The 16461-nt window shown below is 35.1% G+C and overlaps 1 protein-coding gene across 3 annotated transcripts in view; it reads right to left on the bottom strand.

The window, feature by feature from the left end:
* The window catches only part of USP47 (ubiquitin specific peptidase 47), a 130222-nt gene that overhangs the window by 49036 nt on the left and 64725 nt on the right, over window positions 1–16461 (bottom strand). For all 3 annotated transcript variants that reach the window (XM_059067897.2, XM_059067896.2, XM_067038606.1), the window contains 4 exons: window positions 15030–15126; window positions 10928–11073; window positions 10294–10373; window positions 8151–8300 (listed from right to left, as the gene is read on the bottom strand). In XM_059067897.2, coding sequence (XP_058923880.1) covers window positions 8151–8300; window positions 10294–10373; window positions 10928–11073; window positions 15030–15126 — 473 coding nt within the window. The remainder of the gene's footprint in view (window positions 1–8150; window positions 8301–10293; window positions 10374–10927; window positions 11074–15029; window positions 15127–16461) is intronic.

Genomic DNA, 16461 nt, shown 5'->3' on the forward strand with positions numbered 1-16461 from the left:
CTACAAGGTTTGTAGTGGTACTAATTTCATTCTTAATACTGGAAAATTTTTTCTTATCTTTTTTCCCCTTCTGTCAGTCTTGCTACATGTTTGTCAATCGGATTGATATTTTCAAATAATAGCTCTCATTTATTAATTTTCTGTTTTCAATTTCACAGATTTCTGTCCTTTTCTTTATTATGTCCTTCCTTCTGCTGGCTCTTGGTTTCTTTTGCTCTTTTTCCAGGTTAGGTGGAAGCTTAGATTATTGATTCAAAACAATTCCTCTTTTTTCTAATGTTAAGAATGTTTGCTAAAGGGCAGCATTTAATGTTCTAAGTTTCCCTATCAGGAGTATTGCTTCAGCTGTGTCTCAAAATTTCTGACATGTTATATTTTCACTTCCATTCAGTTCAAAGTATTTTAAAAAACATTTCTCTTTGACTCACGGATTTAAGCGTGTTGTTTATTTTTCAAATGTTTGGTGATTTTCCACTTATCTTTCTGTTATTGATTTCCAATTTGATTCCAGTGTGGCTAAATAACATATACTCTATGATTTTAATTCTTTTAAATTGAGGTTTGTATTATGGCTCAGGATATGGTCTACTCTAGTATGTAGTCCACAGGCACTTGAATGTTAAACTCTGCTGTTGTTGAGTGGACCATTTTATAAATGTCTGTTAGATCTTGTTGGTTGATGGTATTGTTAAGTTCCATATCTTTGCTAATTTTCTGTCTAGAGATTCTACCTATCAATTATTGAAAAGGGCACTGAAGTCTCCAACTATAATTGTACATTTGTCAATTTCTCCTTTCAGGTAGGACAGCTTTCGCCTCATGTATTTTGCAGCTCTGTCACTTGGTACATACACATTTAGGATTGCTGTCTTCTTGATGGATTGACCTTTTTAATCATTAGATAATGCCCTTCTCTGTCTCTAGTAATTTTGCTTCAAAGTCTACTTTACCTGATATTAATACAGCCATTCCTCATTTATCTTCATTAATGTTTACATGGTATATCATTTTCAATCCTTTTACTATCAATCTGCCTACACCAATATACTGTAGGGAGTTTTTGTAGCTAGCATACTGTTGGGTCACTTTTTTAAAATCTAATATGCTGATCTCTGCCTTTTACTTGGTATAGTTACACCATTTACATGTAACTAAGTATGCTATTTTAAATTTTTGGTTTGTTTTATTTTTTCTGCCTTCCTGTGGACGACCAAAAAAAATTTTTTTAATTTCAGTTTGATTTATCTATAGTGCTGTTGAGTTTATCTCTTTTTCAGTGGTTGCTCTGGGTATTACATTACATACACAAAACTTATCTGTCTGTTGGTCCCATCCTTTTACCAGTTCAAGTGAAGTATAGAAAGCTTACCTCTATGTCTTTTTACCTTTTCCCATTTATAATATAGTTGTCTTAAATAGTTCCTCTACATACATTTAGAACCACATCAAACAGTGTTACAATTTTGGTTCAGCTATCAAACATAATTTAGAAAACTCAGGAGGACAAGGAAAGCCTACTGTATTTACCCAAATTTTTGCTTACCATGTTCTTTCTTCACTCCTAATGTTCCAATATACCTTCCTTTTATCATTCCCTTTCTATTTAGAGAAATTTCTTTAGCCATTTTTTTTAAGGTACGTCAGCTAGTGACAAATTCTTAGTGTTCCCTCATCTAAGAATGTCTTGATTTTCCCTTCATTCCCGAATATTTTCACTGGGTATAAAACTCTAGTTGACAGGTCTTTTCTTTCAACACTTCAAAAATATGCCACTGCCTTCAGGACTTCATAGTTTCTGATGAAAAATCTGCTTATGAGAAATCAGAGTGCTTTTCTCCTGTAGAAACAGTACCTTTTCTCACTCACTGCTTTCAAGATATTTTCTTTGTCTTTAGTTTTCAGAAGTTTAGCTATAATTGAACTTGACGTAAAGTTCTTTTGGCTTATCTTATTTGTGATTTGCTCAGCTTCTTGGACCTGTGGCTTTATGCCTTTCGCCAAATTTGGGAAGTCTTCAGTCATTATTTCTTCATTTTTCTAGCCCTGCCTTCTTTTTCCTTTCCTTCCAGGACTCCAGTGACACAAAGGTTAGACCTTTTGTTATAGTTCCATGGGTCCCTGAGGATCTTTATCCCCCCTCCAGTCTATTTCCTGTTATTTAGATTGGGTAACTTCTATTGTTCTATCTTCAAGTTCACTGTCTCTTCCATTCAGCTGTTGAGCTTATCCACTAACTTTTTGAGTTTGGTTCTTGCATTTCTCAGTTCTAAATTCCCATTTCATTTTTTTTTATACCTGCTATTTCTTTCCCAGGACTATTTTCTCATTTGTTTCAAGTGGGTTTAGGAACTCTCACTGAAGTATTTCTATGATGCCTGCTTTAAAATATTTGTCAGATAATTCTAACATCTGTTATTTTGGTGTTTATGTCTATTGATTCTCTTTTCATTCAAAATGAAATTTTCCTGGTTCTCAGAATATAGAATGATTTTTTAAATTGAAACCTGAACATGTGGGGTATTATGATATTCTGGACCCTATTTTAAATCTTCCAGTTTAGATGGCTTCCTCTGACACTGTTCCTGCTAGGGAAAAGGTTCCTGCCCAATTACTGCCAGGTGGGAGCAGAAGTCCAATTTCACTTGGCCAATGTTGAAACTGGTGGTGGGGAGGGGTTCTTCACTACTGTTGGCAAGGGTAGGGATTCTGGCTACTCAGTAGGCCTCTGCTGACACCACCTGGGCTGTGAGAGGCAGGAGCATCTCATTACTGCTCCCTCTGTGGCCTCCACCGACACCACAGGTAGGAGGGGGAGAGCCTCCTTACTCCTGGGAAGCGGTGAAAGTCCTGACTCTCACCTAGGCCTCCTCTAACATTACTCCAGTGGGAAGGGAAAGGAGCACCTCCTTACTGTTTAGGTAGGAGTGTAAGGCCAGGCTCCCCACATGGTCTCTAATGACAGTTAACCAGGGGAAAGAAAGAATGGCAGTGGGGAGGTTCAGTACTGTCAAGCAGGGAAGAAACTCCTGCCTCCCTACTCAATCTTCTCTGAAATCCTCCCAGCAGGGGGTTGGAGAGCCTTCTTACAACTTCGTAAGGGTGGAAGTCTAGGCTCCCTACTCAGCCTTGGCTGGCATGGGTTAGGGTTGGGGCCACAGTCTTTCTGCAGTGTTTGGCTAGAGGACAGCAGTTACTGGCTACCTTTTCTGTCTTTCCCAGTCTTTTGGCTAGAGAGAGCAGGCTTACTAGTCTGTGCTAGTTGCTATTTCCAGCCTGCCTTCATCTTCAAGTTTGGGATATATTAGGCAAAAAGAAAACCCAGGGAACTCACCCCATGTCATTCCTTGAATCCTGAGGTCCCTAGTCTTTATGCCTTTTCTCCACCTTTCAGTCTTCTTATGTTTATTTTATATATAATGTTCAAGATTTTCAGTTGTTTTAGCGGGAGGAATAGGGCAATGTACATCTACTCCATCATCCTGAAAGCAGAAGTCCCCACTTTTTAAACTGGTTCCCACTATGTCCAACCACACAAATTCCTGGAAAAATGAGGATAGAGTCTGTGGAAGAGAGTTTTCTTTATGTGATGCTTACATATTTGGACAAATTTGGACTACTCTACCAACCAAATGAGTTATGTGGTTAAGCCAGCCATATAAGAATGTCCAAATTAGCTGTCAAATCAGGGTAGCACTTATGATATAAACTTGTGTACACTAAATACCTGGAACACTTTCGATTTCATAAATACTTATGAATTTAACAGTTTTCTATTCAAAACTTTAAAATGATCATTAAATTGTGTTTACTTAGGGAACAAGTACATAATCTGATGTTTCCAAAGACACTATATGGAACTATACAGCTAAATCCAATTTCATACATTTTGTCATAATAAACAGATACTTAAATGTACTTACCCCAAAAGAAAATAAAACTACCCTAAAATAAATGGTCTAGAACAGTGCCTGCCACAGAATAAGCAACTCAATAAATACATGACAAAGGGTATCTATAACAAGGTAGTGTTCAAACTTTACTATTAAAAAATTTTAAAAATAAATAAAATTTACTATTAAGTAGAAAAGCTTCCCTAGTTAATGTCAAACATATGAGGCTATATCATTTTTCTTTAATTCATGAAATGTTTTCATAATTCACCAATAAAACTATTTCCAATTTTTATGTATCATTAGAATGTATTTAGGAGTATCTTCTTATAATAATACATTCTCAAATATGCTTGGCAATGAGCAGATTCAAGGTTTCTTTGATTATAAAGTTCAGAGAGATTGGTTTTATGCAGACAGCTCTAATCAGTGAAAATAAAAGGCTGTAACTACCTAATAAATCACTGAGAATAAAATTTTTTAAAAGGTTAAAATAATCTTTCAGCTGATATTAATTTTTCAGGATTAATAACAAACTATGTAAAACAACAGGAAATTATAACATATATTTTAGTATTCTCACTCCCCCCCAAGGTCCCAGGACATAAATATTAATGTAACAAAGTAGAGACTTCCTTAAATCACCTTAATCTAATGCAGAGATTCACAAAATATGTTCCTTAGAATCCTAGTGTCTCTTGAAATACTGACATGTTCCACAGAGAAGAGATAAGATTGGTTAAACCCAGTTAAACAAATTTCTCTACTACAGGAACACTCAGGGCATTTAAAATTAAATATGAGCTGTAAACTTCCCAAAGAGAATTACAGTTACACAATTTCCCAAATTTATTTAATCAGAAGCCTTCTCCCAAACATCTATTAAATCCTAATGGAGACTAGTGTTGAACAGAACTCAATCTGAGAGACAGAATGGCAGGAGAACCCTTTCCACTACTTGGCCAGGTAGAATGAAGACCAGAAATTTAATAAATATTATAGTTATAATAACTAAGAAATGATTCAACAAAGAAAATATTAGGATGAAAAAGCTTTTAAAAAAACTATCCGTGATTCCTAGCACTTATTAAAAAACTAGTCTGCTATCAATCACAGTGAAAAATAACCATGAAAGTTAATTACAGATGTTATAATGATAAATTAACTAAGTGGCAACTCCATTCTAATTTAACCTTAAATATTATTCTCAAGTTTATTTAAACATGAAGATAAAACAATTACAGAAACTGGATGTTTCAGATGAAGTTTAAAAAAAACAACTTTCATTTTTAACAGAACTTCACATTTAATTATCTGAAATTAAACACCAGGTATTAACCTCATGGAACACACATAACTATAGTACTGTGGCTCACTAAACAGAATATATAATAAGCAGAACATATAATCATCAATGTATGTGTATGTAAGTACATGTGTGTACATATGTGTGCATGTACTCAAGTACGTTTATGTGTATATGTATACACAGCCAATACGGCAAACATACCAGAGACCCTTAATAAAAGTAGAAAAATAAATTTTAAGAGTTCAACTCAATTAAGGCCAAATATTATAATAGTTGAATGAGATTTTATAATGCTTCTTTTACCTAGATATTTACAATCCACATTTATACCAAATTCTTTTAAAAACACATAGAACTAACAAAATACACAATGGCAAACAGTGATATAACACTAAATTTAGATGCTGTATGATGATTTCTGAAGTTTAACAAGTGTAGGTTATAAGTTTGAATTCAGAAAATAAAGGGAAACCACTTACCTCTAACTAAAGTTCTCTGAAGGTAGTATCCTCCTTAGAACCCCTATCTTGGGTAGTTTCACCTGCTGTAATTTCCCTCAAGAGATTCCAGCAAAGTCTAGGAAGGTTTAGGTTCCCTTCTGCAAGCCCTATTAGCGCATGTGTGTTATAAACTTGCTCACATACTGCTTCATAGCTGTAACTTCCAATTCCCACTGAATAATCTCCACCACCACCAACCACTGTCATCCATGTATCAGTGCAGAAGAGAATTTGGAGAATTTCGTTCAGAAATGTGACTTTTTTCACTTCTCCAAAAATATCCTCCAAATCATTCCACTGCTATGTCTATAATGTACTGAAGAGAGTGGTGACGATTCAGCAGGTGAATAAATTACAACATATACATTTAGCTATGCAATTATATTTGCTGAGTACTCAAATATTAGATTCCAACATAACACAAATAAAACTAGCTTTCTCAACATTCAATAACTATGTAAAAAAAAGAAAAACTAAACTGAACATATATGTGAAAAATCTTACATAAAAAATACTTTCATAAATAAAGCAGAAAAAATAGTGTACATCACTTGGGACTACTGACTATTTCCCTAGTATATTTTGTTAAAGAAATGCCAAGATTTTAAAATGAGCTAGGAGATAAGTCACTGAAAGACATATGTTAATGATTTTTCAGTATGTCACTTCTACCTTAAACTGTCAAAATAAATAAAGTAAAAACAAAACAAAAATGAAAAATAAAACTAGCCACTCAAAGCAATGCCAATCTCATATACCCAGAGTGGCAGTTTACAAAGGGCACTATTAAGCACTTAACAAAATTTTTCAAATATATTCAGGAAGCTGACTGAAAAACAGTGGAGCAAAGGAGGCCTGATCTTCCACTATCCAGAAGAGGTCTTTTACTTTGGATTCCCACTGACTGATTCCATAACTTCTTGCTTATTATTTCCTGTACGTCATATAAAAATAGGAGAAAAAAAGAAAGGGCATCAATTGTCCTACAGGCCAGAGTACTAAACCATACTTGTAGCACCATTTTAGAGGTTAAAGTATGGACTAGCTTTAAGAACACTGATTTTGGGTCTTCCCTAGTGGCACAGTGGTTGAGAGTCTGCCTGCCGTTGCAGGGGACACGGGTTCGTGCCCCGGTCTGGGAAGATCCCACATGCCCCGGAGCGGCTGGGCCCGTGAGCCATGGCCACTGAGCCTGCGCGCCTGGCGCCTGCGCTCCGCAACGAGAGAGGCCCGTGTACCGCCAAAAAAAAAAAACCCAAAAAACACTGATTTTAGCTGCAGCCATCATCGGCTTGACTGCAGCATTAAGTAAGATCCAAAGCAACATCATGATGAAATTCTACTTTTTCAGATATCTCAGTTAGCTTTGAAAGTTTCCCCTGGCTCATAACAGGTTCAAATAAACGTTTCTGAACTCTAATTTTATTTATTTATTTATTTTTTTGCGGTACGCGGGCCTCTCACTGCTGTGGCCTCTCCTGTTGCGGAGCACAGGTTCCAGACGCACAGGCTCAGCGGCCACGGCTCACGTGCCCAGCCGCTCCGCGGCATGTGGGATCTTCCCGGACCAGGGCACGAACCCACGTCCCCTGCATCGGCAGGCGGACTCTCAACCACTGCGCCACCAGGGAAGCCCTGAACTCTAATTTTAAATGTCAACTTAACTCCTTCCAAGACTCTCCCTTTGTATAAGCAATTCAATACACAAACATAAGAATAAAATGCAATAATAAAATTATCAAAAGGCAGTTAAAAATAGATAACAAAAGGAGGAATGAGAAACTCTTAATCGCCCAATTTGATACTCAATATATAAGTAACTAAGTTAATTATATATAGTTCTGAGTCTTCAAATTATCTGTGTTTATATAATACCTGGGTCATTTTAAAATTAAATTTTAGAATAGGGATGCTTCTTTTAAAAATGTGGCCTCTGTTTGTCATAAAAACCAGAGGTTATTTTTCCAATGGAACAAAACAATACAAAACAAAGAAAAATCACAGAAGTAGACTTACAGGGAATTCCCTGGTGGTCCAGTGGTTAGGACTCCATGCTCTCATTGCCAAGGGCCCAGGTTCAATCCCTGGTCAGGGAACCAAGATCCCATAAGCCACATGGCAAGGCCAAAAAAAAAAAGTACCATTCATAAAATAGATTGTTTAGAGCTTTAAAAAAAAAGATAAAGTGAAATAATCTAGTCATCTCTAAGAAAGAATAAAAGATTGAGCCATGAGGCAGTATATTTGCATATACTTCCCCTCTTATACATGCACTATTAGGACTCACTGAAGGGTCAAAAATCTTCTAGATCTTGCTAGTTTAAATGCAGGAATGTCTAACAACCCAAGAAGGTGTATCTAGGATGATACTTACCTTAGGATATATTATACCACTGTGCTATTATGTATTCTGTGTATGGATACACAAGCAGTCAGCTGAAAGGTACACACCACACTAGCAAATGCTTGGCTGGACCCATAAGGTCGGATGACCAATGGAATATCAAGATATGTGTCGATTCTCCAGCCCTCATAACCACATTCCAGACATCTCACGTAGTCCTTCAGCTTGCCTTGATACAGTTCATTTATAAGATCAGCCTAAAAAATAAGAACATTTATATTTTGTAAAGCGTTCCTTAAAAGTAAGTTACCAATAGTTTATGCCTTTTAGAATGATTTTCAAAAGGATATTCTTACTGTTGAAGTTTTAGAAAGCTTTAAGATTTATCTAATCTAAAATTCTATAGAAAAAAAATCAAGGTTTAACAAAAACAAAATAAATTAAGAATGTGCAAAAATTATTTCAATTCTCACATTACTAAAAATCCCACTATTAAAATGTATTTTGTTGATAACTGATTTCACTACTAAGCCCCGTATTATCTTTTCATTAGGATGAGAATACATCATAACATCATTTTAGGCATACTGATAATCACACAGCTAAACAATTGGCTACTTTTATAGCTTTACATATATTACCACCCCTTTCACAATAATATATTCTGATTTCTAAAATTATATTCTCTATCTCAAGGTACAAATAAAACTTTTAAACTTTCAGTAATATACATAAAACTTTAAGGAAAAATATACTATAATTTTTTAAATGTACAGAAATTGAAAAAAAAATCTTGAACTCCATCTCCCTCAAAATATCCTCACCTAAAAGAATGGATCTCTCACCTACTCCCCAGACTTAGCCAACTGGGGCTATTCTGGCTCAAAGGAGGCAGGTAACTCCCTAAGTAAGGACCCTCCATGTGAATGTCTTGCCTCAAGATTCTTGTACCCAAATTTGGGAACTCAGAAGGAATGCCCCAGCTGGTCTTAATAGAAGTGTTGACCCACACAGGGATGTAACAAGGAAGGGTACCTTCAGACCTATGAAAAAGAAATACCCCCAACACCATCTACATAAAGTTATGAAAATACAATCCTATAGATAATGAACAGAAACTAGATCACTAAATGAACTTAAAATTTTTTCCAATATCTCTTAAGTAAGAATAGATAAGAGGGAAAGCATATTACAGTTTACTCTTACATAAATTTAAACCTCTTCAAGTATCTAGAATTCATAAGCCTTCAAATTAGGATCTACCATAACTGTCTACTCTAATACTATTTATATAATGAAGCTTTCTTCATTCACCTGCCCCAGTTATATTTGATTATGTCTTCTCTATCTGAGAGGGTATTTATAAGTGTTTCAATCCAGTGTTTTTCAAGCAGTTTTGATAGCAACCCACAGTAAGAAAATAATTTACGCCGCAACCCAGTACATATAACTGTAACAAAAGTTGCATAAAACAATACTTACCCTTACTTATGTGATATTTCTCTTATACTTTTCTATTTTATTCCTTTTTTTTTAAAGTGCTGGTGTTGATTCACTAAACTGATTTCATAAATGAATGGATCACAATCTAGTTTGAAAAACTTTAGTCCAAGCCATCATAATAGTTCCAATCAGACAGTAGATCCTCCAGGCTACCTTCCAGATTCTTCCCCTTTTTTTACCCCTAGTGATCTTCTATCACTACACCTAGCATAAACCCTCCTCTGTACTGAGTCCTGAGCCCCATCCAGTTCAGCCTTATGTCTCACCCCAATGATATATCTAATATTCTCCCACTTCTAACCTGTTCCTCCTTCCACTGGATAAGAAGAATAGGGTCAGATTAACAAGGATCCTAAGTGTCAAAAGCATGACTATACCTGACTGGTCAAAAAGAAGGTAATGCTAGCTGAATATACTTTACAATGTATACTTTATAATGTGTTACAGATAAGACATCTAATTTACTTAGCAAATATCTGAAAACACTGTCCAAAAATCATCCCCAACACACACACACACACACACACACACACACACACACACACACACACGAATTACCTAGTTCTTAGCTAAAAAGAGATCATCCAGATCACAGGGCCCAACTTATTTTAAAGATGAGGGAACTGTCAGTACTTTGACAACTGGACTAATGCTCACGTTTTAAAACATTCCAATAGAACAAAGTCACTTTAAGGGTAATGAATAATTTATTAGAAAACACTCCTCTCAACCTGAGAGATAAATCACCTGTTCTGTTTGTTTCCATTTCTGTTCCAAAGCATCAAACATGACTCTGCACAGTTCCTGTACATCATGCTGCTGCCAAGCTATTTTAAGATAAAATTTAATTAAAAAGAGCTATTAACTTAGTGTAATAAAGCATTAATTTGTTGTTTAAAAGCACATTGTCAGAAATATGGAAAAGTCTACATAAAATAATGCTAAATTTAAAAGGAACACAAAATATACATTATAGTCATAAAAAAGCAATCACAAGGAAAAGAATCACAAGAGCTCATCACTTTATAAATAGCATATGCTCTGTAGTGCTACAATACTTGCTGTTTTTGTTATTTTTCACTGTAGAGTCAAGAAATCTGTTAATAAAAATCTAAGCCAACACACTTTTAAAATTTTAGTTTAAGTACATAAAAATAGAGTATAACCAAACTTACTTTACAAGAAAATTTTAATTGATCAAAAATTTATGCCTCAGAAGTTAGATCTTAAAAATAAGTTACTTTTAAATGCCAGCAAAAATCAATCAAAAGGTTTAAGGTAAAGTTAATTAAGATGTTAATATGTGTCACTTGTTTATAATACGGTCTCTCAGAATACCTTTGACTATTACAAATACTTATCATTATAAGAGAATTAGTACCCTCACTACTATCCCATCCAAAGCTCCTTGTAACATCTGTGGTTTCAATTGCTCTCTTTTTGCTGGTTTGTAACAAAACAAAAAGCCTTTGAAGTTGGTATGGTATACTCGTCACTGGATCTTCTTCAGATTCTTCAAATTCCCACCTATTGAAATGAAATATTTGAAAATTATCTATAAAATATCTTTATTCTTTAAAGCATAATTAATATTATCATAACAAATGTTAAGCTCTTAACTCTGAGGGCTTTGGATATTAACTGAAGCTATTAATATCTAATGAAACATTAGTCTTTCTCTAATTCATAAATTTAGAAAAAAGTTAGACTTTCACAAGAAAAGGCATAAGAAGGCAACATGAATAAAAGGTAAAGGTCATTTGAAAGAAATTGATGAACTTGAATCTGGTCAAGATTCTTGTCCTAATTATTAACTCACAAAAATACAGTGAACAGAATATTAAATGACACTATGGCACTCAACCATCAAAATCCAAACTGTGAAAAACTATAGGACAAATGCCATCAGTTTTTGATATATATATATATTTTTTCAAGGAATAAATTGCAATGTGGAAAAAAGATCGAAGGGGATTAAAAGTCAATAGGTTGAGTCTTCTTTTTTTTTTAACATCTTTATTGGAGTATAACTGCTTTACAATGTTATGTTGCTTTCTGCCATATAACAAAGTGAGTCAGCTATACGTACGTATACATATATCCCCATATCCCCTCCCTCTTGAGTCTCCCTCCCCTCCCTATCCCACCCCTCTAGCTGGTCACAAAGCACTGAGCTGATCTCCCTGTACTATGTGGCTGCTTCCCACTAGCTATCTATTTTACATTTGATAGTGTATATATGTCCATGCCACTCTCTCACTTTGTCCCAGCTTACCCTTCCCCCTTCCCATGTCCTCAAGTCCATTCTCTATGTCTGCATCTTTATTCCTGTCCTGCCCCTAGGTTCTTCAGAACCATTTTCTTTTTTTTAGATTCCATATATATGTGTTAGAATACGGTATTTGTTTTTCCCTTTCTGACTTCACTCTGTATGACAGACTCTAGGTCCATCCACCTCACTACAAAAAACTCAATTTTGTTTCTTTTTATGGCTGAGTAATATAATATTCCATTGTATATACGTGCCACATCTTCTTTATCCATTCATCTGTCGACCAACACTTAGGTTGCTTCCATGTCCAGGCTATTGTAAATAGTGCTGCAGTGAACATTGTGGTACATGACTCTTTTTGAATTGTGGTTTTCTCAGGGTATATGACCAGTAGTGGGATTGCTGGGTCGTATGGTAGTTCTATTTTTAGTTTTTTAAGGAACCTCCATACTGTTCTCCATAGTGGCTGTATCAATTTACATTCCCACCAACAGTGCAAGAGGGTTACCTTTTCTCCATACCCTCTCCAGTATTTACTGTTTGTAGATTTTTTTTTTTTTATTATGGCCATTCTGACCGGTGTGAGGTGATACCTCATTGTATTTTTGGTTTTCATTTCTAGGTTAAGAGTCTAATCAATCAATTTCAATGCATAGATCTTGTTTAGATCATGATTTGAACAGAATGTTTAAAAAAGATATTATGAAGCAACCGGGGAGATCTTAGCAGTGACCTGAGATATAATTTACAGATGATATGATTGGGCATATGCTTCCAAATAATCAGAATGGAGGATTATAGACAAAAAAGACTGATAATGAGTTGATAATATCCAAAGCTGGGTGATGGGTACAGAGGGATTCATTATACTATTTCACTATTTTTTAATATTTTGAAATTTTCCATAGTTCATGCCTACACACCTAAAGTGGTAGGTTCTCTCTGGCTGTTATGTAGCAAGTGAAGAAAATAAACAGAACTCTATCCTTCATGCTAGTGCTACCCTGTCTGTAGCCCAGCGAGGTCCAGCTTCTTAAAGGAGCCATTCCTTCCTTAGTTCTACATTATGAAACATCATCAGGCTCTTGGGCTTTGTTTCCCCACCTGCAAAAAGCTTCATTCTCTTTTCACAATCTTTAAGGAATCCTCTTTAATCTTATCTCTCCCTCCCCCTCCACTCACTGGGCTCCAGTCACAATGGATTTTTGCTCCTCAAAGGCTTTGCACTTACGGTTTCTTCTGACTTGAATGTTCTTCTCCCGTATCTTCACAGGACTGACTCCTGTCAAGTCTATTCTATGGTATTTCCTCAGAGGGGCCCTCCCTAACTACTCACCCTACGTCTTGACAGTTATTCTTTCCATACTGCCCTGATTTTCTTCAAGGCATACATGACTGTGAAATGAGCTCATTCTATTGGCTGACCTACAGAAGGTCTAAGGGAGGGACTCTGTCTTATTCACCACTGCAATCTCTGTGCCTAAAAGAGTGCTTGGCACACAATAAGCGTTCAATATATGTTTGCTGAATCAATCAATCTGGCTATGCTCTTACTCTTCTCCACAGAGCTATATGTTTACAGACCTCTTCCAGGGTGGAACTCATGGTTAAGCTCCTGGGATCCCTGTTGCTAAGCAACACTCCCCAGAGCAGGCACATTATCATGGACTACTGAGTTTGTTCTAGTCTTGAGGACAAGCTCTAGATTTCATCTATTAACCTCATCTTCCCGTACTCTGACAAAAACTCCATTTAAACAGATCTCCTGGAGGCCCCTGCAATATATTGTACTTAGTGGCATCAACTGCAATACAGGTCGAATAGGGTAATGGAAATTCTGGCATCTAGTGGGTTGCTACTTCTAGCAGTGTGGCCTCTGGCAAACTATTTAACCTCTCTGTGTCTTCAGTTACCTCCTTTGTAAAATGTGGATTACAGCATGTATTCAATAATTCATAGTTACCATGAGAATTAAATGAGTCTATATGTAAAGTGCTCAGAACAGTACCTGATACAAACTAACAGTAACAAACATTTAGGTAGCACTTACTATTACTCAGTTTTGCTCTGGAAAGTCCACCTGTCTACAAGGCCCTCTTTTTCGTCTCTACCTAGCCAAACCATACCTATTTTCATGACCTGCCTCAAGTTCTACTTGCTCTTCTAAGCCACTTCTCCAAGTTTCATTAATCTCCCTTCTCTCTACTCTCATGGTATTTAGCCATCCTTAAATGTTATTTAAACTATTTATACATACATATATTGCTACTGTGAAGAGATCTGTAAATTACTTAAAACTTCATCTCTCTCTACCAAATGCCTAGCATATAAACACTAGGTAACAAATACTTGCTCAATGAAAAGCCATTACAAGTAAATTCAGATGATGAGCTTACATACGAATGCGATGGTAATATAATGTTGTTTTTAATATCAAAAGTTCCAAAAATAGTTTAAATACATATTTACAGTAATTAAAGATGTTACTCAAAAGTAACACAAAAAGGAGAAAAAAAATCAGTTTATTTGTACTTTAAAATGTCTTAAAAATAAGTTATGTATACTGTAAAGAAATACACAAAGTGAGAGTGTATTAAATGTATTATAATAGGATACTCATCAAAATAAATGTCTGACTTTACGGTTTATTTAAATATGGACTTCCTCCATAGAGCATTTTAAAGTATCTGATATACATACAGTTTTTTAAAAAAACATTCCGCCCCCCACCCCACAAAAAAACACCGGAACGGCTCCATTGTATTTTAATTAAAAACAAAATCTGCAAGTTTAAAAAGACAACTTTGTTTCTTAAATTGAGAGGTGGAGGAAAAAAAGAATGTTTACACATCCAGATTATCTCCAAAAGCAGATAACTTATTTCTTCACAAAGGCATTAAAGCTAAAAGTGAGGAAGCTTAAATACAATAATTTATCTTAAACATAAATCTTATCAATTTTATCCTTTTGCTGTCTATGCACTTCTGATTCTCTCTCCCCACAAATTTTTCATATGCTCGTCTCTCATAAGATCCTTTTCTTATTTACTATTCAAGGTATGTTTGAAGAAGTGAGGGATGCCCCAAACTTAACAAATAAGTGCAAGAAGGTAGACAGACTTAATTAGTTAAAAACTATATTTTCATTCTTAAATCAATTTTATTTATAGTATTTATAGTATAGTATAGTATAGTATTTTTTGAATACTCACTTATATAATGCATTCCTAAATTCAGGAGTCATAAAAAGTGTTTGCAAAAGGCTATTCAAATAGCAAGTCATTGCTTGGTTTACTAATCCCACATATCCTTTAAAAAAAAAGCACACACAAATATACATAAATCAGCATTTACATCAAAAAATTAATGAAAAGAAAACTTAATAAGAATCTACTACACAGTAAAAATTGAGAGGTTAAGGTTACAGTTGGAAATTATTTCAATTTTTTCAGTAGCACCTAAGAAAGACCACTTTGCTAATATGTGCACTATGTAAACCTTATTTCTCAGAAAAAGTCAGGATCTTTGGACATCTTGCTATATGTCCAGAGACACACATGGATATTACACAGCATTTAATAAAACGGTTATGTTTAATAAAGTATTTTTGACAAAAATAATCTTTGTTCACCAAATCTAAAAGTTGTGTATTAAAATGGAAAAGTATAAGCATATTCACTTTAAACATCATATATACCCAACAAATGAAGACAGTACCGAACCAGTTATCCCAGTCATCAGGCCCCATAAACCAATTTCTACCAAGAATTAACAACATGAGATAAATTCACTGTATACAAACTCAGAGTGACTTCCACTGTTTTAACACACCCATGAAGTATGAAATCCCACAGATCGGCAGGCTATGCAAAGAGTGACTACTAAAGTAAGAAGAGAACTCAGAGATGGAGGTAGGGGAGAACAGAGGGGGGGGAGAAGGAAAGCAGAAACTTACATGCATACAAAAGTCAAGTGAACTATTTAAGTACTTAACTTTATATACCTAACTGGAAATGGCTACCACCGTTGAGAACATTTTTGGAACTTCTCCTTTGAAGTAGACTTCAGACCCAGTTTATGAGGTACATATGCACACAAATCAGTGTCATCATTTTATTATACCTCAATATTTTAGTAAAATGTGGTAAACACATTGCTTAATAATTAAACTCATTTACTCCCACTTAATACTGAAAGACTTGGTTATCTCAAAAAAACTTAAACCTTTTCTCAATACATGCCAAGGCATTCATTGAAGCTTTTTTTTTCCTTTTTCTTTTTTCCTTTTTTTTTTCACTGAAGCTTTTTGAAATACTTTTTCTATTTCCCAAGAATTAACAAAAATATCTTAAGAAATGGCAAACACTGTGGATAAACTATATTGCTAATGAAGGTGATGAAAGGACCAACAAATGCACAATGAACCTTGGTCAGCTGTGGAAAAGAGGAATAGATTCCATGCTATCTGCACTTGTACAATTCTAAGAAGAGACCAAGTACCTACCTATCTTTCACTCTGGACTAAGGTTCGAGCTTTGATTTCTAGTGCCTTTCATCTCTAAGAATACTATGTATATATGTTTATATATTTACTCTACATTGTTATATACTTATAAACTGCTTCAATTCCTAACCAGCATGCCC

This window comes from Kogia breviceps, chromosome 7 (genome assembly GCF_026419965.1).
Source record: "Kogia breviceps isolate mKogBre1 chromosome 7, mKogBre1 haplotype 1, whole genome shotgun sequence".
In the NCBI taxonomy this organism is placed as follows: domain Eukaryota; kingdom Metazoa; phylum Chordata; class Mammalia; order Artiodactyla; family Physeteridae; genus Kogia; species Kogia breviceps.